Consider the following 22604-nt stretch of genomic DNA (forward strand, 5'->3'; position numbering starts at 1 on the left):
TATTAATTATGCATATATGAACAGAAGCTGCAAAGAGGGAAGTCTAGCATTCGGCTAGAATAGAAAGCCATAACAGCCCACATTTTATTTTACATCTTTTTTGGTAAATGGTTTCCATTGCAAACTATGTGCTTTGGAGGATAACTGAATGCTTTTAAACCCATTAAATCACAAAGTCCTTGCAAACTGCCACTCCTGAAGTCAATGCGAAAAAATACTGTGTGTGTGGACTGGTGTTATTCACATCAGCACCATCTTCAATTTTCAATGGAAATGACAATGAGGCTGTGAGGGATCGGCAGTCATTTCAATGGGCTGTACTGCAGATTAAAGTGTTTTTGGATCATTCCACAGACAAAACATTGATCAAATATCTGTCCAAGATCATTCAGTATACAAAGAAGAACATGAGTGGTGGAAAATCAAGAGGTGATCTAGGAGCTTTGTACCATTCATGCCATTGAAGAGATCGTAAGTCTCACAGCCTTGTTGTCTTTCCCATTAAAAATCAAAGATAGCACTAGTGGAAGAAGGTCTATAGAGAACAAAATGTTAATTGAACACTGCAAACCAATTGAATCAGGGAGGTATGGTGGGAGAGGGAGAGAGAGATGGTGATGGAATGAGATTAGTTTAAAGAGAGTAACAAAAAACTGTCATGTCAATTTCACAAGCTCTTGATCACTATTTACTGTTGTTGTGGGGTACAACCTCATTCATTAGCTTTTCACCATGAAGAAATGCAATAAGGTACCTCTACACAGGCTCCTCCCCAAACACAACATCACTTCCCCTCCATCCACAGGTTCCCCATAACTAAACCATGATCAACTTCAAATGATTCAGTCACAAATCAAATCAGTTTACTTTTTAAGCTTTTATTTTTTCATATAAATTATTCTTTAAAACAGGGGAAAGATGGGTTTGAGTGCATTTGTCTTGCTTGGTTCGTTGACTATGGGATTTGCTCTCGCCATTGCACAAAGTTTGCATTCAGACATACTGTAGTTCAAAAATGGATGCATGTTTGACTAGTTTTCAGTTAGAGAGTAGTCATCAGCAAGGTTAAAAAAGTAAAATGGGCATTTTGTTCTAGTCTCCCCCACACCACATCCCTCATCTTCATCCTCCACTCCAAACACAGTCATTGTCTCTCATTCCGATCTGCAATCTCAGGGGGTGTAGAAGATCGCAGCCAGTTTCTCACAGAATTGCAAAAGTCAATGGCAACCGTCTCGGGTGATCGACAGTGGCGACAGTGCTGCATCGCTTCCCCATTCCACCTTCCTCAGATCTTCTAACCCTTTCAGATGTTCACATGTCATTGGCCAGCTCCTCAGTTTCGGTGGAGACATCACCATTGACCGCAATCTTCATATTTTCCTCATAACCTGGGGGCATGAAGGCCAGCGTATAGGGGTAGATCTTTTGACACTCCGCCCGGTATAACTCGGCAGTCTCCTTTGCATCTCCAAGGCTACCGTCACGCAGGCTTTCCAAAACATCTGTGCAGATCTGCAAGAATAAAGTAGCATGGTGTTTAATACACAGAGACAGGCCACAGGCTACCCTCTAACGAAAAACTCTGGAATTCCCCAAATGAACTTGTGCAAATACGAGAATGTGAGGGACAGTTGATATTTTACATGTGTATGAATGGCTATACACTGATCAGCCCAACATTAAAACCTCCAGCCAACCTGCATCTCAGAATAGCATTCTGAAATGATATTCGTCTCACCACAAATTAACAGAGGGTTCAGCGGAGTTACCGTAGACTCGAACCAGTCTGGCCATTCTCTGTTGACCGCTCTCATCAACAATGCATTTCTGTCCATAGAACTGCCACTCACTGGATGTTTTTTGTTTGTGACAGCATTCAGAGTAAATTCTAGAGACTATTGTGCATGAAAATCCCAGGAGATCAGCAGTTACAGAAATACTTAAACCAGCCCATCTGACACTAACAATCAAGCCATGGTCCTAAAACCTTATATCAAATTTTTCCCCCATTTTGATGGTTGATGTGAACATTAATTTAAGCTCCTGATCCATATCTGCATTTTATGCACTGCTGCCACACAATTGGCTGATTAGATAATCACATGGATGATTGTTGGTGACAGACAGGCTGGTTTTGAGGATTTCTATAACTGCTGATCTCCTGGGATTTTCACACACAAGTCTCTATAATTTATTCAGAATGGTGCCAAAACAAAAAACATCCAGTGAGCAGCAGTTCTGCAGATGGAAACACCTTGTTGATGAGAGAGGTCAACAGAGAATTGTCAGATTAGTTTGAACTGACAAAGTCTACGGTAACTCAGATAACTGCTCTGTACAATTTTGATGACAAGAATATCATCTCAGTATGCTATTCGGAGAAGCGGGTTGGCACTGTTTTGGCGGCATGAGGAGTACCTACACAATATTAGGCAGGTGTTTTTAATGTTGTGTCTGATCGTGCAGTTTATGGTGTATGTGCTTTTCCCACTGTACTCTCAGAAATGTTGCATTTTTTTCTGATGCGTTAACTTGTTGTGCTTCATCCTATGACATTATCCAGTCTGTACGCCCATGTGCACTCCACTTATGCGTTTACATCGCCACATAAAGTGCGTTCTCCAGAAGAAACCCAGGTGTGTTAAACCACTTTCTATTAGGGTGCTTTCACACTAGCACTTTTGGTGCGTTTGGGTGATGTGAACGTCTGGGGTATGGTTCATGTGAACTCCGTTGCTGTTCGCTGCTAATATGAACATCTAATTTATGATGTATAATTCGAAAATTTGCAGGCTCCCAATCACAATTATTATGGTTTAATGAATTTCTTATACCAGCTTGTGTCCAAATAAATCACCTTCTGAGAGCAGCTCACATTCTTCACATCTCTTGGAACGCATCAGCGGGCTGGCGGCAGACAAACGCTAATAATCTTCACATCATTGCACATCAGTGCATCCGTGGCAGACAAATATAATTGTCATTTTGTGAATGTAAAGTTTTGGTGGTAAATCCAAAGAGATGAATACTTAAACACAGTGAAGCTGATTTCTTCTTGAGTTGTGGAATTGTTACAGTGGTTAACAGGTGCTGCTTGTACTCACATTGATGACGTAATCATTCAATGGTTCAGACCCAAAAAAATATGATGTGAACAGAGACCAGTGGGGGCAGTGGGGATGAAATTAACTCTGGTTCAGTTCTAGCAATCAAACCAATTGTGAAAGCACCTTTAATCTCTTAAGTGGAGTAAGGCAAAAGCACTCATCTACAAGATGTTTCAGAACAACGCATTCTGCAATAACCCTGGAATAAACGGTTTTCTTAAAGTCAGCATGAAAATTTTTTATCCTATTTATTTTATTAATACATGTTACTGGTCTTATATGAACAATTCATATCTGCTATTTTATAAAAACTATTTTGACCTCGGGATCTTTAATCAAAATGTCATAACTTGATCTTCCTGTGAAATGACTGACTTTTCTCTGCTGATGTACGCAAGTGTACGTCAGTTTTAATCCCATCCCTTCAAGAGTCATGTACACAAACTTGCCCTCAAAGCAACTAATGCAGAGATGAAAAGGTTTTCCTCCACAATTCCTTTCTTAACCCAAACATTGGTTTTGGGCCAGCTGGATGAACATTTTGAAGAAAGAATAACAGCGAATTTCCAGATGTGTTCGAGACATTTCACACCTGAATTGCTGAGGTGATCATAATGTGACTCGGAAGCGTCTGGAGTTTATTCATATTTTTGAAAGCAGATATCTTGGGATGTACAGCATGAGTAATATCCACTTTATATTAGTGTATTGTGATTCAAAATGTTCAAATTGTGATCTTTTGCTATTTTTTTCAATGGCTACAGCCTCATCATAAGCAAAGACCACAATGTGCTCAAGCATTTTTGTTATCAGTTTGATCAGTGTGTTGAGATCGCAGTTCAATTTCCCCGGTAATCGGCTCTGGCTTGAGCAGCACTGTGGAAGGGGTGTGTGTGACTAATCTCACATTCAAGATCTGCCTCGATTCTGGTATACAATGGCAACTTTTCACAATCCAATCAACCACCAATGGATAAACTTAAGTCCCCATCCTAAATTGTTTTCTTGTTCGATAAGCTGTTTCACTCGGAAATACGTCACAATACGGAAGTCGGTCGCAACTTTTTATGCCTACTTAAAGTGCGTGTAAACGTGGTCAATGAAATTACTACCAAATTAGCCAATAATGTTCGTTGATGAAGGGTTTTAGATTGTGAACACTAACGAAAATGAGACGGCAAAGATGAATCATGCGATAATTAAACAATTTTACTTTAAGCATACTATTGGCCAAAATTCTGAGAAAAAAATAAAACTGCAAAAATTTTTAACTATGTAAAAACAAATGTTTTTAGAAGACAAATCTAGAAAGAATTTATAAAAAATAATCCAGACATAATGTCTTGGGGATTTCTGTAATTTTTTATATGATTGATACAGGTTTAAAATAGTAAATGTCTGAATATTTAGTTGAAGTTTAATCTGTTACAGTTTGACACATTTTTGTCACAAAAGGATTTATTTTTTCCAATGCTAACAAAGATGAGAGAAAGTTTAAAGACGCATCATCAAGACAATGATTAAATGATTTCAATTAAAACCTACTAATGACAATAATAAGAAAAGAAAAAAACTGCAAAATTTTAACAATGCCTGAACAATGTTTTTTGAAGAGTTTAAAATAATCCAGTTTGAATATACTGGGGACTTCCTGCATTTTTTATGTATGTTTGATGCATGTTCAAATTAATGCAATTTTTATACATGTTTAAAATGTTTAAATATTTCTAACATTTTGGTCTGTTACAGTTATTTTTTTGTCATTTTATACAGTATCGTCAAATGGAATCTTATTTCCACTGAATAAAATCATTTTCATTTTTGTAAAATTGGATATCAACAATCTTTAACTAAATTTAAAGGACATTTTCATCTGACAAAAAAATAGGGATACTTCCAGGCAAAAAAAATAAAAAAAAAATAAACTGTTGTCAATTCAATATTGTGATGAAAGAACATTGCAAACTATGCCTTGCAAAGTTACACAATAGTCAATTGACTTCAATCATTAAACTTTTCCCTCTTTAAAAAAAAAAGACGCTTTTATGATATTTACATTCTATAAATTAACCAGCTAGTAAAATCCCTTAAAGATCATGCACTCTCGTGTATACCTGAACACTTCTGTTGTTGAGCGATTCATCAAGTGCTGTTGCAAGTTCCACTGCTTTCTTCTGTGTTGAAGGGTCTAAGTAGTACATCATTTTGGCAGCTTTGAAAGAAAAGAAAAGACGGGTGAGAGTGCAAAATGGAAAATGGATGAGAGTGAGAACATACTTTGAAGTGTTTATACCTGCTACTCGGTGTGGGATGGAATTGGAGTGCTTAGTGAGGAAGGCCTGGTTAAAGCTCTTGGCATTACTGTCCCCAAACAGCCTGGATATTTCCTGTCTCAGCACCATGCTCACTGATTCAGCTAGGTCTTTGCTTTCAGACACTGTCACCCAATTAATACAAAGGGACACATTATAACAGCTAATCATCAAAGAGAAACTTGTTGACACAATCAGTAACAACACACGAAAGGCCAACACGAGTAATAAGCAACAGATACGGAATATTTTTTAACTTTAAGGGTAGTAGTAAAGAGGAGCAAAATAGAAGTGAAGGTGTGATCACCTCCATTAAAGAAGCGCACTAGACACTGGTGAAGCCAGGGATGGTCTGGGTCAATGGCATACGCCCTCTTTACAGACTGCAACATTAATAGGAACTTTTCTGCGAGACAAAGAATGACACAATTATGACATTTCCAAACACATTCAATTTCATTAACAGAACATGTTCAATAAACCCATTAGAGACATAATAGTAAAGAAAAGTACCATTAGACTGCACAACTTGTATTTCCTTAAACGATGGGTTTCAGAGATTAAAGGGTGTGTACCTTTCCTAAAATAGATCTCAAAGGCCAGAAGGTGTGTATCTATCTTATTCTTCACCAGGTTATTTAAAGGGGTCAGAAACTTTACAGCTTCATCTAATGGGTTTTCCACCTGAAAAATGAAAGTGAAAGACAAAGTGAGGAAGAATTCAGTTTTTGTAAAAACACAATAGCCCGTGTCCCTTGGATCCGACATCCCCCACGTTCCTACTCAAAGACACGCAAAGTTTTTTTTAAGCCTTCCATATCTCAAGTCCCTTTAAAATTCCCCATTTTCCCAAAACACACTTTCAAGCAAACACACACCTTGGCCAGTTTCTCTGGTACAAGTTCCTCTTTAGGTCCTCCGATTTCCTCGTCATCATCCTCTTTTTTCTTCTTCTGATTCTTTAACTGTTTCTCTTTTTCTGCATTCTTTTTTTCTTCCTCCAGCTGTGCTTTCTTCTGTGCTCGCCGCTGCTTATTCCTTAACTTTTTCAGCTCTTTGTCAGTCAGATTCCCTGGTTGAGACAACACACACTTTAGAATGGAAATCTTTGGCACTGTTCATTTGTTAAAGGAATAGTTCACGTAGAAGATGTTTTTTTTTTTCACAAGAATATCTCAGCTCTGTAGGTCCACATAGTGCAAGTGAATGGTGACCAGATCTCAGAAGGTCCAAAAAACACATTAAGGCAGCATTAAAGTAATCCATATGATTACAGTGGTTAACTCTATATCTTCAGAAGATAAATTATGAGTGTGGGTGAGAAACAGATCAATATTCAAGTCCTTTTCTCCTATAAATCTCCACTTTGACATTCTCCTTGAGTTTTTGCCGATTCGCATTCTTTGTGCATATCGCCACCTACTGGGCAGGGAGGAGAATTTACGGTAAAAAACAAACATAATTATTGATTTGTTTCTCACCCACATCTATCATATCGCTTCAGAAGACTACAGGAGACTTGGATTACTTTTATGCTGACTTATGTGCTTTTCTGAGCTTCACAGTTTTGGTACCCATTCACTTGCATTGTGAGGACCAACAGAGCTGAAATATTCTTTTAAAAATTTAAAGTTTGTGTTCAGCAGAAGAAAGTCATACACACGTGGGATGGCACGAAGATGAGAAATAAAATTTTTAGGTGAACTATTCCTTTAAAACATAAAACACATAAATCCCTAAAGGAAGCCAACCGCATGTGCAAGATCTGTGGGACTATATGCAGTTTTACCAGTATCAGCTTGTAGTTCCTTGCTATCATCAGTTAGCGGGTTATCGTGCAGGTTGAGGTAGATTTGGATGGCGGTGTGTGAGGCTTTGAAGTAGAACGGGTGCATACGTAACACGTCCTCTAGTTTAAGCAGGTCCACGTAAGAGCGCAAAGTCATCTTCCGCATGCAGTATGTATGGAAGTCAAACTGGTCATCTGTTATCTCTACAAAGTGCTGTAAGAATATGACAGAGAGCCAGAGGCAATGAAGTCAAACAGATGAGAACACTTTTAACATCACATCAAGTGTATGTTACTGAAGACAACACAGGCCATGAAATCGAGAAAAAGTATAGAAAGACTTACTCTCTCAATCTCATGGCATTTTTTGAGTGCTTCTCCACATTTCTTCAAGGATTTATAGGCAAGAGCACATTCAGTCTGGAACCACATACACTGCATCTCATTCAGATTTTCTACGGCAGATGCTCCTTCCTGAGAGAGGAATTTAGTTAAATACACACACAAATATACTTATGTTTATGTGCTTACATGTGTGCAGGATATATTGTGCACACAAACACACCCTTACCCTTGTGAACTTGGCACACATTTCTTCAGCCTCTTTGATCAGGCCTGCTTTAAGCAGGTACTTGGCGCATTTGGAGTTGATGAAACGGTCAGCCGTGTCCAGAGCCTGAGCTTCATCCATCCAGCGAGCTGCTTCCCGAATGTTCCCAGCATGCTGAGGGAGAGAAAGAGGAAAACAACATAAAATGTCAAAGGTCATACAATGGAGCTGGCATGGCATTTGGATTGTGCAGGTTCTCTGATTGTCAAATCACTGTATCCTGGAAATTGCTTATTGTATACAATTTTTATAATTAATCCAACTAAATTCTTAAAGGAATAGTTCACCCAAAAATTAACATTCTCTCATATAATTTACTCACCCTCATGCCACCCCAGATGTGTCTCACTTACTTTCTTCTGCTGAACGTGATGATTTTTAGAAGAATTTCTTGGCTCTTTAGGTCCATACGATGCAAGTGAATGGGTGCCAAAATTTTTAAGCTCCAAAAATCATATAAAGTCAGCATTAAAGTAATCCCTAAGACTCCTGTGTATAAATCAATGTGTTCAGAAGTGATATGATAGGTGTGGTTGAGAAACAGGTCAATATTTAATTTCTCCTCCCTGCTCATTCAATCTCCACTTTAACTTTCAAGTTCACATTCTTCATGCATCACCACCTACTGGGCAGGAATAACTTCTAGCTAAAAAGGACATTATTGATATTGATCTGTTTCTCACCCACACCTATAATGTTCCTTCTGAAGATATGGATTAAAACACTGGAGTCATATGGATTACTGTTATGCTGCCTTTATGTGCTTTTTGGAGTCAACCTTTTGGCACTTATTCACTTGCATCGTATGGAACTACAAAATCTTAATTTGTGTTCTGCTGAAGAAAGAAAGTCATGCATATTTGGGATGGCATAAATGATGGAGATGGAGTAAATTATTAGAATTTTTTTTACATTTTTGGGTGAACTATCCCTTTAAGTAATAACTGAGTTAAGCAGTTCCTGATCATGGGAACCCACCCATTTATTTATGAATTACTCACAATTATTCACATCTTTAAGCAAGACACTTTTCTCAAGTTGTTATAGATAACATCACTGCAATTAGTGTAAGGCAAAGTGGATAAAAAGTGTCTGCAAATTGGTGTGTTTTGTACATTACCTTGTATATCTTGGCTTTAACAAGGAAGAGCTCTATGAGAGTTGGTGTGCTCTCAATGCCAGCATTGATGTAATCGAGAGCCATGGTGTGATGGCCAATCTGATCATAGTGCTGAGCCAAAAAATACTGCACCCAAAGTAACGTAGTGGGCGGCTCCTCCTTGCCATCATCTACAAAATATCAAAAGAATCAGATGCTACTAATCCACATCCCCTGCCAAAACAGATTAGATCATTACATCATTCCATCATTCATGCCACATGGTAAATTTGAAATGATCGAATAGAGCAAATAAAATCAAAGCAAATTACTTTAAAATTTGAACCCTTACAAAACTTTAGAGTTCGCTGCAAATTCGCCGCAAATTCACCGCAGATCATTTTCATGGGCAAATTAGATTTGGGGCAAACTTGTGGCAAATTGCCCATTGTTGCCAAAAGTTTGCCAGAGGATTATCACTACCAGTGAAGAGCTGCAAACTTCTGGCAAACATTTGCGGCAAATCACAAGCTCATTTGCATGGAAAAATTATTTGCGGCTAGTTTACATTTTTTTGTTAGCTAATACATGGAATAAAGAAAACAAAGGCGACATACCATCTGGGCTGAACATTCGGCAGCTACGTAAAGATGTTTCAAACCCAACAACTAATTGTTCAATTATTGACACCTGCAAATATAAATTTAACAAACAAATGTCAAGCATACACATTTGAACTTAAAACCCTAGTTTGTTAGTTCTGTATAGGCAGAGTATGTCATCACCTTCTCTTTGTCCTGATAGAGAGATCTGAGTGTAGTGAAGACCGGTGGACAGCCCTTACTAAAGTTCATTCTTAAATATCTATCCAGACACTCCCGAAACATATCTCCTATAATACATTAGAATAATACAAATAAGAAAAAAAAAATAATAATAATAATAATCATAATCATCAAACATTTGCGCACATAAAAATTTGAAGCTGATATGCCATTAAACTAGATGAAGTCTTACATACCAGACAGGAAGCTGAGTGGTAGTCTGCAAGGTACAAGGCCTTTAGGGTATTTCTCCCAGGCCTCCTCATAGATCTTCAGCTTCTCTTCTGTACTCACTGAAAAACCCACAGGCACAATCATTTTAAGTGAAATGCAACAACATGAGAAGAAATCTATGCTTTGTGGGTTAAGTTGTGTACCAGCTTTGAGGGCTTTCTCCAGGCCATGGTAATATGTCCAGTTCTCCGGATTTCTCTCCTGTAGTCGTCTGTACACATCTGCTGCCTCCTCATACCGTTCTAGATTCAACAGCAGTTCTCCTACTCGTCCACAACACAAGGGAGAGAGCATAAAAACACTGCGTTGGTAAAACGGCTTCATTACATAGAATTTACCCTTTGGGCACCACAAACAGGAAGTCAATGTGCAGGTCAAGCAAAATGGGAATAGGACCGAAATTGCATGAAGAGTAAAATGTAGGAATATGCCAAACTACTTATTTTCAAAATCAACTAGTCGGTGGGTCGCCTGACTACTCAGTTGTTGGACCATCGTGACCCATATCTAGTACAATTTAATAACAAAAAGCACCAAAAAAGGAAACAAAAAAGGGAGAAAAATCAAACAGGTGAGAAAGATAGAGATTAGACTAAAAGAAACCGAGAAAAAAAAAAAAGAAATAAAAAGAAAGAAACGACAGCAGAGTAGAGATTTGCGTTTTATTTATATTTAGGCAAATGTGTACAGCTGTGTATGCAGAATATGAGAATGTGTACCTTTGGTCTCTTCCACAGCCAGTTTATCACAGATCTGTTTCTCGTAGGTGGTGAGATGCTCCAGCGCTTCTTTCATGAGCCCCGCCTCCATCAGGACCTGATTCTGATACAGCAGCAGCTCACTGTACTCATAATCCACCTTATCAGGGGATGTCTGAAAACACACACACACATACACACACAACCATATTCAAAAAGACTTCTGCAGAAAGAGATGCACAGTTTTTCTAAGGGTAGGGAAAAACAAAAAACAAGATTTAATGTTTGCTATAGGATCAAAAAGCATTACACAAAACAGTTAACCATTTAAGCATTTAGCTTATTCAGCATGCCAACATGTAGCTTCCTGTTGTGCTAAAAACCAAAGGAAGGGAATAAGAGTCTTATCGTGGATGCCACAAGAATGGTGTGCCATTGTGTTGCCTGTTGACCTGCCACAACAGGTTGAAGTCCTCACAATACCTCATTTACCACTCCTGTTCCCTCTGTCCTCTGTCCCACTTCAAAAACACTTTAATTTACACATGCGGTCAAAAATTTGGAATATGTACAGATTTGGCTCTTATAGAAAGTAATTGGTATTTTATACACCACAGTGGCATTCAACTGATCACATTGTATAGTCAGGACAATAATAACATGAAAAATAACTTTTACAACTTAAAATACTTCAAAGATTTCTCATCAAAAAACCCTCCACGTGCAGCAATGACAGCTTTGCAGATCCTTGGCATTCTAGCTGTCACTTTATTCGGATACTCAGGTGACATTTCACACCACACTTCCTGTAACACTTGCAATAGATGTGGCTGTCTTGTCGGGCACTTCTCTCACACCTTACAGTCTAGATAACCCACAAAAGCTCAAATGGGGTTAAGATCAATTACACTCTTTTCCAATTATTTGTTGTGCAATGTCTGTTTCTTTGCCCACTCTAACCTTTTCTTATTGTATTTCTGTTTCAAAAGTTGCTTTTTCTTTGGAATTCTTCCCATAAGCCCTGCACCCGAGTCTTCTCTTTACTGTTGTACATGAAACTGGTGTTGAGCGGGTAGAATTCAATGAAGCTGTCAGCTGAGGAAATGTGTGGCATCTATTCCTCAAACTAGAGACTCTGATGTACATATCCTCTTATTTAGTTGTACATCTGGCCTTCCACATCTCTTTCAGTCCTTGTTACAGCCAGTTGTCCTTTGTCTTTGAAGACTGTAGTGTGCACATTTGTATGAAATATTCAGTTTTTTTGGCCATTTCAAGCATCATATATATATATATATAGCCTTCATTCCTCAAAACAATGATTGACCGACAAGAAAGCGATTTTTTTTTTTGTGTCATTTTTGAACTAATATTGACCTTAAGACATGCCAGTCTATTGCATACTGTGGCAACTTAAAAACAATCACAAAGATAATGTTAAGCTTCATTTAACGAACCAAATAGGATGCAACTGTGTTTGATATAATGGCAAGTGATTTTCTAGTACCAAATTTAGCATGATTACTCAAGGATAAGGTGTTGGAGTGATGACTGCTGGAAATGGGGCCTGTCTAGATTTGATCAAAAATGACTTTTTTCAAATAGTGATGGTGCAGTAGTTTTACATCAGTAATGTTCCAACTATACTTTGTGTTCAGTTGAATGCCACTTTGGTGAATTAATGCACCAATTCCTTCTGAAACAGCAAAATCTGAACATTATTCCAAACGTTTGGCCACCAGTGTACATTTTTTACACCACACAATCCCAGTCAACACACAGTACAGGTGACTCTTGTTCTATAAAATCTCTAAATTGTTTATTTTATAAGTACCACTGGAACACCACCGAGGTTAGGCAACTCTTTCCACACTTTGTATTCCAAGTGAATTAAAATATCTCTTGTTGTATATGACTGTCATGTCTGTTTTTACCTGCTGTGTTTTTCTAAACTCCTCAATGATTTTGGCAGCCATCTCATAGTCCTCCAAGAGGTGATATGCAATGGCATAACCAATCCATGATGCTCGCTGGGCTGGCCGCAACTGTAGTAGCTGATATCTGGTCTCCTATAAGAGTAGGCATAATAATACATAGACAGTCAGAAAAAAGGTTTTGTACTGGTGTTAAGTTTTAAACTCTATATGCTTTTCACTGAATGCTGAGGAGAAATTGGATCCCTTTATAAACAATCTACCAAAGTACCATGATTTAACTGTGCAATAGAAAACATTTGTGGAGCCATATTGCACCAAACCCACATCTGAAAGTAAAATTTCAGTAGTGAAAGCAGGTAGCTGAGAGGGCCGAGGGAATGAAACATTTAATACTAAGTATAACAAATCACAGAAGACTAAGAACCAAAGAGACAGAGAGGATGAGAGAGAGAAATGGGCATTGCTGAGTCATGGCCCCTGGATCTGGTCCTTTCTAAATATTGCTTAAACATATAGAGGTTGTATTTAATTGACAATGTAAAAGCTCATATTTTCCAATACTCTCTTTGGAACATTAGAAACAGTGAACTATAGATCACTTCTGGGTAATGTGTACAAGGATCTATGACTCCAGTGGTATAGAATGAAAAAGTACATTCATCCAGAACTAAATGTAAATGTTGCAAGCAAGTAGAAAAATGACAAAATAGAGTTTGTTATTGACAAAGTCGACAAAGACAAATAGTGATTGGAATGGTAATAAATGTAATTATTCCGGTTCCTTAACGGTCCAATAATGATTCTTTTAGTACTTATGAGATAATATTTTAGAAGAATGCAATTCTAATTTTATTTACTGTAATTGTGAACATTTTTCTGACATGAAAAACAGGGACATTTCAAGTTCAGTGGTCAATAGGTCATTGAAATGTAATTTTACCAGGGGATAAATATGATTTTATGTATTTTGAGCATGATGAATGTGATAATGTACTGAACTATGCACTAAGAAATTATTTTAGTTTACCTTAAAGTAATCTGGTTGCCTTAACATGTTGAGTTCATTTAAAATATAATAAATAATAATTTGAATGAAAAGGTATAGTAAATAACAATTAGTGGAATTTGTTATTTTTTACATTATATCAGTGCATTGCCATTTCGCCATTAGTTTACTCAATATAAACACAAATTCTTATGTTATCTGAACAAATTAGTGAAGCGGAGTTGATTTGGCAAAAAACAAAGTTTATGGAATACAAATCATGGAAATAATTTTGTGTGGTGCATCATGCTCTATTGAATACAGCAGCCTTTGTCTCAATTAAATCAAAACACAGATGATTTCCATGTTATTAATGTCATATACTTATTTGAAATTTATTTTGGGTATGTTAAAACAACAAATGAGCACATATGTAAGAAGGCACTTCCTTTAGTGTGTGAATATTACACTGATCACACTGAGAGATAATCACACTGATTGGTTTTACAGTCCAATAGATAAAATTGTTGATTTTATATGTTCAAATGCAGGGATTCATTTGACAACTTTTCACCAACATGTTATAGTTTGTGCGGTCTGTGCAGGAATTCTCACATTACGAAGGCCAAACTTCCAATACAATCCTGCACCAAATTTGGAACCTGTTATACAATACATAACAATATATCTTTATAACATAAATAGCTAGTATGTGCCTTACCTTGAAGTTTATAATAATGATGATGATAATTGTCTTTAATTGCCTGGTCCAGTTCTTAATTGCAAAAGGGGACCAACCAAATAATCAGTGAAGGCAAATAAATTGAAGCTGCTATAGCGAGCAGCCCCCTCTGCTGGTCAAAATAAACAGCACACGGTGCTACTTGAGACAAGTTTCATGCCATTTAAAAATGTCACTATGCGGGCTGTTTTGAACGCTCAGGAAAACGAATCGGTTACCTAACGTAACCTCGGTTCTCTCTAGATGAGGGAACGAGTATTACGTAAGCTAGCTTACACTACGGGAAAGATTCATCTTTTCTGAGATATTGAAGCCAAAAAATTATCCTTAATTTTGTATCCATTGTCAACGCAGTGCAGCAGCTGCATACCTTGAGCGGGCTAGCTAGCGAGCTCATTGGTTGCTCTGCGGCAACTGCTGCACCCTATAGACGAACTTGAGTGAACTCGCGTCCAATGACAGGCGCCCGCCGTCTTTTGATACGTCACTGTATCAAAGCCCGCCAGAATGGGCCTGGCTAGAGTGCATATAAGCGTAAGTTCGTAGGCTGGAACCCTGGTTTTCATTGAATGAAGCGAAAATCGCCGCGGGCGCTGAAGCACGGCCGGCTACGCAATACTCGTTCTCTCATCTAGAGAGAACCGAGGTTACGTTAGGTAACCGATTCGTTCTCTTAGGAGAGGTTCTCTCGATATGCGTAAGCTAGCTTACGCTATGGGAACCCATTGTCAACGCCGCGCGCGCCAAGCATCCACTGCATGAGCCCCGGGTTGGGGGACCCGGGAAGCCCTTGTGAGTGGGGGAATAATATTTGGCCGGCAAGAGTGCGGGCCAGTGTGTGTGTAATACATAAGCACATAGTGGGAAGGAAAAGACAGAGCGGCGGTGCCGGTCTGTGTGGAATGTGTCCCGTCAATGCAGCTCACCAGGGGAGCTAGTAGTTTTGCCTGCAGGGCGGGCACTTCCAGATTGTAAAATCTGACAAAGGTGGAGGGGGAAGCCCAGCCCGCTGCCACACATATGTCGTGAATGGAAATCCCGCTGGACCATGCCCACGAGGAGGCCATGCCTCTAGTGGAGTGAGCCCTAATGCCTAACGGGCATGGTAGGTCTTTTGATGCGTACGCGGCAGCAATAGCGTCCACTATCCATCTAGACAGTGTCTGTTTCGAGGCGGCGAAACCTTTGGTGCGCCCTCCGAACGAAACGAAAAGCTGCTCAGAGCGTCTGAAAGAGGCAGAGCGCGCAGTATACAATCTCAGTGCTCTGACTGGGCAAAGGAGATTGGCGTCGCGTTCGCTAACGGATGCTGGCAGCGTTGATAGGGAAATGATTTGTGCTCTGAAAGGAGTACCGATCACCTTGGGGACATAGCCGTGTCTAGGCTTTAAAATGACCTTGGAGTCACTTGGTCCAAACTCAAGACACGCAGCGCTGACAGACAGTGCGTGAAGGTCTCCCACACGTTTAACTGATGACAGGGCAGTTAGAAAAACGGTTTTGAGTGAAAGGTATTTCAAATCCACGGATTGAAGCGGTTCGAAAGGGGGGGCTTTCATAGCTTCGAGAACTACGGAAAGATCCCTGATAGGAACCGATGGGGGGCGCGGGGGGTTCTTCCTTCTAGCTCCCCTGAGGAAGCGGATGACCAGCTCATTTTTTCCCAGTGACTGGCCGTGCAGGGGTTCAGCGAACGCCGCGACGGCCGCCACATACACGGAGCGTGGATGGGGATCTACCCTTATCCAGCAGCTCTTGTAAAAACACGAGCAGCGACGACACCCCACATGTCCGTGGGTCCAGGTCTCTGTCGGTGCACCATTTTGAAAACATAGACCATTTGGACGCATAGAGTCTTCTCGTGGAAGGGGCTCTAGCGTGTATGATAGTGTTTATTACTCCTGGCAAAGCGACGGGTAGTCGTTGATCACCCACGCGTGCAGCCCCAGCTCTGGGTGGGGATGCCAGATCGTGCCGCGAGCTTGAGAGAGGAGATCTGCTCTCACTGGAATGGGCCACGGGGCTGTCAGTGACAGCTGCGTAAGCTCCGGGAACCATGTCTGATTCTCCCAGCGCGGGGCTATGAGGACCACCGAGTGACCTTTGACGCAAAGAGGTCTATCTCTGCTCTGCCGAATATGCTCCATAACTTCTGGACTGTTTGAGCATGCAGGGACCATTCTCCTGGGGAAATATTGTCTCTGGACAGTCTGTCTGGGCCGTCGTTCAGGTGGCCTGGCACGTACGTCGCCCTCAGCGAGTGCAGGTGGCACTGGGATCAACTCAGTATGCGTTTTGTCAGATGGAACAGGTTCCTGGATATGACACCGCCCTGACGGTTTAGATAGGATACCACAGATTTGTTGTCCGAACGGACCAGGACGTGGTGACCCTGAATGACCGGGAGGAAGCGAACGAGCGCGTACTCGACCGCTACCATTTCCAGACAATTTATGTGAAGGAGCTTTTCCTGAACTGACCATAGGCCAAAAACCGGAGAGCCCTTGCAGACCGCGCCCCAACCCGTGTTGGACGCCTCTGTCGAGATGACTTTTCGGCGAGATACAGCTCCCATCGCCACTCCCCGCTGATACCATTCGGCCACTGCCCAGGGCTGCAGAGCTGAGATACAGGTCTGAGTCACTCTGATCGGCTGGCGCCCGTGGCCCAAGCCCGGCGAGACGCCGGGTGTTTAGCCAATGCTGAAGCGGGCGATGCACAGTAAACCCAGCTGAAGTACTGCTGTGGCTGAGGCCATGTAACCTAGCATTCTCTGAAATTTTTTCAGAGGCGTGAGGCTGTTCATCTGAAAGGACGCGGCTAGTCGCTGAACACGGAGCGCGCGCTGTGTAGATAAGCGAGCCGTCATCGCCACGGAGTCTAGTTCTATTCCAAGGAAGGAAATTGCCTGACTGGGCTGTAGTGAGCTCTTGGTCCAATTGACTGCAAGACCCAAACTGTTCAGATGACTGAGGAGAACTGTCCTGTGAGAAAGAAGCTCCGTACGTAACTGTGCCAAAATCAGCCAGTCGTCCAAATAGTTCAGAATTCGCAAGCCCTGACTCCGCAGGGGTGCGAGCGCCGCATCCATGCACTTCGTGAAAGTACGGGGAGCTAAAGACAGGCCGAACGGAAGGACGGTGTATTGATAAACCTGGCCGTCGGGCTAATCTCAAGAATGGCCTGTGACGGGATTTATCTGAATCTGAAAGTAGGCATCTTTCAGATCGAGAGAAATAAACCAGTCCTCTGGCGCACATGCGCGAGGAGTTTCCTGATTGTAAGCATTTTGAACGGTCTTTTAAGAGCACCTTGTTCAAAACCCTGAGATCTAATATTGGTCTGAGGGCTCGCCTTTCTTGGGGACAAGAAAATAACGGCTGTAAAACCCCGACTCAGCTCAGAGAAGGTGGCATTCTCTCTATGGCCCTTTTGCACAGAAGGTTTGCTATTTCTGAACGAAGCATGCAGGCTGCTTCCGTGTTCACAGTAGTTTCTAGCCGCGCTCTGAAGCGGGGAGGGCGGCGATCGAACTGTAGCAAATAGCCTGTTTTATTGTGCTTAACACCCATTTGGATATCCCTGGGATAGCTTTCCACGCTTTGAAACATAACGCTAGAGGGTGAATGGCCAAGTCGCCCTGATTGCCGCACACAGCGAGCTGAACAGAATGTGTGAGCGCGCTTACTGTGCTTATGCATGACTGCTCGCAGACAGCAGGGACAGGCTGTTCTGTGAGTGACTTCCCGATTGAGGTGAATGGAGAAAGAGTCACATCTGTGAAGTGATGCGCGAGCATAGTCACGGGCATGGGACTTACATACAGAGGTGTTTGCTGGCCGTGTGACAGAGTGGGCAGAGAAGGGCGCACGACGGATTCGTGGGCACGCTTATTGACTCTAACACTCGAGCTGGCTGTGCCCGCTTTATGTGAGTGGGCTCTGATAGGGACACGGAAGTGTAATGCTTGTGTGTAGGGGTGAACACTGGATTGTGGGCACATTTTCTACACATAAGGCATGTTTGCTTTTTACAAGATTTCTTTGGGTCGCCGTGAAAACGGCATTTGAGTGCAGGCAAGCGGGCAGTATCACCGCTTGTTGGCTTCTGAATCCACCACTGCAGTAGCCTGAGAGAAGGGGACTGACAGTGGGCTAAGCTTTGACGGTGGTCCGCCGCGGCGGACTGAGCCGCCATTTCCTCAACAAAGCTAGGAGGACTTCGGTTGCTCAGGTTTCAGCGCAATCTTAGGCCGAGGCCCGCTGGGGCGGCGGTCTCGCGGCGGCTGTCTGAGCTGCGTTCTAGGGCGGCCGCCCTGTCGACGCTGAGAAGTCTGGCTTTGCTGAGCTGGGCGCTGTGAAGAGGCTCGTGCAGGAGGCTGGTCACATGGGCGGCCTGCAGAGGAGCTAGCGCGACGAGGCAGGAAGAGATTCATGGCTTGGGTGGCTTTCTGGACTTCCGAGAACGGTCAACAATGCCACTCACCGCTGAACCGAAGAGACCGGACGGAGAGAGCGGTGCGCTGAGGAACGTGGAGCGCTCAGCTTCTCCCATGTCGGCTAGCGTTAGCCATAGGTGTTCTCGGTCACAGTCAGCGAGGCCATGCACTTCCCTAGGGCTTGAGCTGCAGCTTTGGTGGCGCTGAAGGGCGAGATCCGTCGCGCTCCTTAGATCTGAAACAGCCTCTGGGTGCCTGCCTTTCTCATCCCACACTCGAAGAATGTCCGCTTGGAGGATCTGTAAAACGGCCATGGAATGCAGAGCAGATGCGCTTGGCCGGGCGGCGCATAGGCGCCGCCAACACAGGCGGAAGTAGTTCTGCAGGCCTTAGACGGGAGCACTGGCTTAGACCGCCATCTCGCGGAGGGCGGGCAAAGGTGTGCTGCTACCGAATCCTCGACCGGGGATGGAAGAGTAGCCCCTCTCGGTGGCGCCGGCCCACCGATGGCCGAGAGGCGCTGCTCCACGATTTAGAGAGCTCGGCGTGGAGTTCCGCAGGAAGGGAGCGGCCGGGCCGCGGGCTCCTCGGGCGACGGCTCTGAAGAAAGCAGCCGCCGAGTCTGTTGGGAGCCTGCTCAGAGGGCGGTGACCACTCGAGCCTGAGGCGGTCGACGGCCTGTGTGAGGAGGCGTTAGTTCTTCCTCGACTCGGCGCTGGTCCTGCTGGATTCCTGGGCCGAGGAGGAGGAGGCTTGGGAGCCTGACCACTCCTCGTCCGAAGCCATGATGGAACAGCAGCCCTTATCCTCCGCCTCGTCATCCGAGATGGCAACAGTGCGGCCGCCGGCGGCAACTGCGCGCGTCCCAGGGGGGCGGGAGGGTGAAAGCGAGGCTCGAGGGAGAGGCTCCGGCGAGGTAGTCGCTTCTAACACCGGTTCCGCAGCCTTTGGGAGCGGGCGCTTCTTTCTGCGCTGGGCGAACGAAAGGCGGCCCGGCGGCTTCGGTTTTGAGTGCTTCGAAGTCGAGCCCGCGAGGGTCGACATTGAAGCTCCTCGCAGAGGTCGCATCCGCCGTCAGCAGGGCGAGCTCTGCATGTTCCAGTCCCAGGCAGAGAGCGCAGATGAGGTGGCGGTCTCCGGCGCTGAGAGGGGCGCGGCATGAGGCGCAGGTGGTGCGAGGCATCTTTAAAAGACGCTCGTTGCTCTTTTGTGAAGTTCGCTGAGGAACTAGCTTGCTCGAAAAAGGATACGTCGCCGGATGGCGTAGCTCGCAGGATGGCTGAAGGTGGCGAAGACGGCCGGCTTCTTCGAGCGCTGTCCAAGCTTGCTAGATGCCCATCGAACGGCGACGCGGCTTCTGCAGTTCAGAGATGCGAAGAGCTTCGCTGAATAGATGAAAATCGGGGTTCCAGCCTACGAACTTACGCTTATATGCACTCTAGCCAGGCCCATTCTGGCGGGCTTTGATACAGTGACGGCGCGGGCGCCTGTCATTGGACGCGAGTTCACTCAAGTTCGACTATAGGCTGCAGCAGTTGCCGCAGAGCAACCAATGAGCTCGCTAGCTAGCCCGCTCAAGGTATGTAGCTGCTGCACTGCGTTGACAATGGATACAAAATTAAGGATAATTTTTTGGCTTCAATATCTCAGAAAAGATGAATCTTTCCCGTAGTGTAAGCTAGCTTACGCAATACGAGAGAACCTCACGTAAGAGAACTGGGACATTTCTGGGGACATCTCCAGTCAGGGGCATCTGGTCACTCTATTTTACTGCCCTCAGCAGCCTGTTACCCAATGACAAGATAATTTACTATTTTAGCAATACAAATCCTTGCAAAAGCGGTTTACACAGCCTTTTTTCATTTAAGTTTTTAAATGTTATAAACTACCACTAATTACAACTCATAAAAATGTGTAAAACTACACATTATCAAATCACCATCTATCCAGGCATTACCGTGTTGTCCAGAAATAGTCGCACCTGACTACGTCACACCAGGTCAAAATCGCATTGTTGAGAGAGAGAGAGAGAAAAAAAAAAAAACATATCTCTGCACATATCATATTCTCCCTGTATAAATATGATGTGCACAAATAAACAGCTTTAAGTCTGAGTAAAAGAGTGTGCCTGTTATGTTCTATTCATTCATTAACATTAGCGACTGTGGATATTTCTGATATCTGCAACACTCTTTGCGGTGTATTAACTTCACTGACTGAATGTTTATACTAAGAGTGTGATGAAAATTCATTAATGTGCATGTGAAGAGTTGCGTTTGACAGCAGTCTAGAGTTTGTAAGAACAATAATGTCATGATGGACAAAATATTTAAACTGGTTGCAATCTGTTTTGGTGCATGTGTTTTTGACCAGGCAGCATCAGTCAAGTATAAATTATGCATGTCGCTTCGGTCTATAACTTGCAGAACCTTCCAGATGATGATGAAAAACAATTCTTCTCCCTGCCCAGTAGGTGGCGATATGCACCAAAAATAAGATCGATAGTTTAAAAAAAGGACTTAAATATCAACCTGTTTCTCACACCCATAATATTGCTTCTGAACACATGGATTTATACCATTGGAGTCATATGGGTTACTTATTTTTGCTACCTTTATGTCCTTTTGGAGTTTCAGAATTAAATTGCATTGTATGAACCTACGGAGCGGAGATATTCTTCTAAAATCTTTGTGTTCAGCAGAATAAAGAAGCTCATACACATCTGGGATGGCATGAGGGTGAGCAAATAATTTTTGGGTGAACTATTCCTGTAAGTTATTATATAGATTCAACAAGCTTTTTGTGGTGTAGATTCAAAAGAATCAACTTATAAGACTCATTCATTCGGGAATCATACTACATTGGTTATGCTGTATGTTTCTTGCAGTAGATTCAAAAAGAACCATCTCATAAAGTGTAATTTGTTTGCAAATCAGCTTACACTGATCATGCTCTGATCATGCTCTAAGATTTTCGCTGATGATTTAGTAACGGTGTTGCAGTGCCCACAATGGTAGCGCAGGAAACACTGTAAAATACGGAGTATTTTAGTACGTGTTGTGTCCACATTGGTGGAAATGTGCACATGTTCGACTATTGTTGGAATGCAAGAATTCTTGAGCACTGTTAATAGAACCGAAAGTTGTAATTTTTTTAATTAATTAATGGTTCTTGGTTCCCAACTCAAAAAACAAAGACAGACATAAAGTTATAAAGCCAACAGTCATCTTAAAACATGGAGTTTGTCCATTTCTCATTAAAAACTACATTCAAAGCAAAGCAATTTTTTCTAAATGTAGCCAAAAGACTCTGAGTGCACACACACACACACACACACACACACACACACACACACTCACCCTATAACCTTCCAGATCTCTCATCTGGATCTGCAGCAGCGAAAGATCTCGAAGGATCTGCAAGTTGTCTTTGTCCCATTTCAGTGCGTTCCTGTAGCACTTAATAGCCTCATCATACTTCTTGTCAGACCTCTGGAGTAGACCGTACACGTGCCAACCTGAAAACCTCATGTTAAGTTCAGCAAAACCATCACAGAGAGAAAAGAGCCTAGAGAACTGAACACATTTACTGTGTTTCAGAAAAAACTCAGTAACAGGGCAAAAAAGGAGTAACAGTCAATGAGTTATGAATGACTTTTCCAATTACCACAACATAAAACATAGGGTTCCCACACTCATGCCTTTCCATAAGTTGTGATGGAGAAGAATTTAAAATAATCCTATAAATAAAAATGAATTGTCATTTGATTAGTGAACCAGTTCAACTGATTGGTTAAAAGAACCAATAAAAAAAAATTATATAATAT

The 22604-nt window shown here is 42.2% G+C and overlaps 1 protein-coding gene across 1 annotated transcript in view; it reads right to left on the reverse strand.

Annotated features, from left to right (window-relative positions):
• Window positions 1-841: 841 nt before the first annotated feature.
• Window positions 842-22604, reverse strand: part of LOC127651213 (N-alpha-acetyltransferase 15, NatA auxiliary subunit) — a 33874-nt gene continuing 12111 nt past the window's right edge. The window contains exons 4-20 of the mRNA XM_052136942.1: window positions 22138-22295; window positions 12611-12745; window positions 10698-10851; window positions 10122-10241; window positions 9942-10037; window positions 9706-9812; window positions 9538-9610; window positions 8942-9111; window positions 7783-7935; window positions 7557-7685; window positions 7212-7425; window positions 6301-6494; window positions 5998-6106; window positions 5730-5828; window positions 5404-5547; window positions 5225-5322; window positions 842-1515 (exon numbers count right to left, since the gene is read on the reverse strand). Of these exons, the coding sequence (XP_051992902.1) occupies window positions 1315-1515; window positions 5225-5322; window positions 5404-5547; window positions 5730-5828; window positions 5998-6106; window positions 6301-6494; window positions 7212-7425; window positions 7557-7685; window positions 7783-7935; window positions 8942-9111; window positions 9538-9610; window positions 9706-9812; window positions 9942-10037; window positions 10122-10241; window positions 10698-10851; window positions 12611-12745; window positions 22138-22295 (2354 nt within the window). The 3' untranslated portion in view covers window positions 842-1314. The remainder of the gene's footprint in view (window positions 1516-5224; window positions 5323-5403; window positions 5548-5729; window positions 5829-5997; window positions 6107-6300; window positions 6495-7211; window positions 7426-7556; window positions 7686-7782; window positions 7936-8941; window positions 9112-9537; window positions 9611-9705; window positions 9813-9941; window positions 10038-10121; window positions 10242-10697; window positions 10852-12610; window positions 12746-22137; window positions 22296-22604) is intronic.

This window comes from Xyrauchen texanus, chromosome 11 (genome assembly GCF_025860055.1).
Source record: "Xyrauchen texanus isolate HMW12.3.18 chromosome 11, RBS_HiC_50CHRs, whole genome shotgun sequence".
Taxonomy (NCBI): domain Eukaryota; kingdom Metazoa; phylum Chordata; class Actinopteri; order Cypriniformes; family Catostomidae; genus Xyrauchen; species Xyrauchen texanus.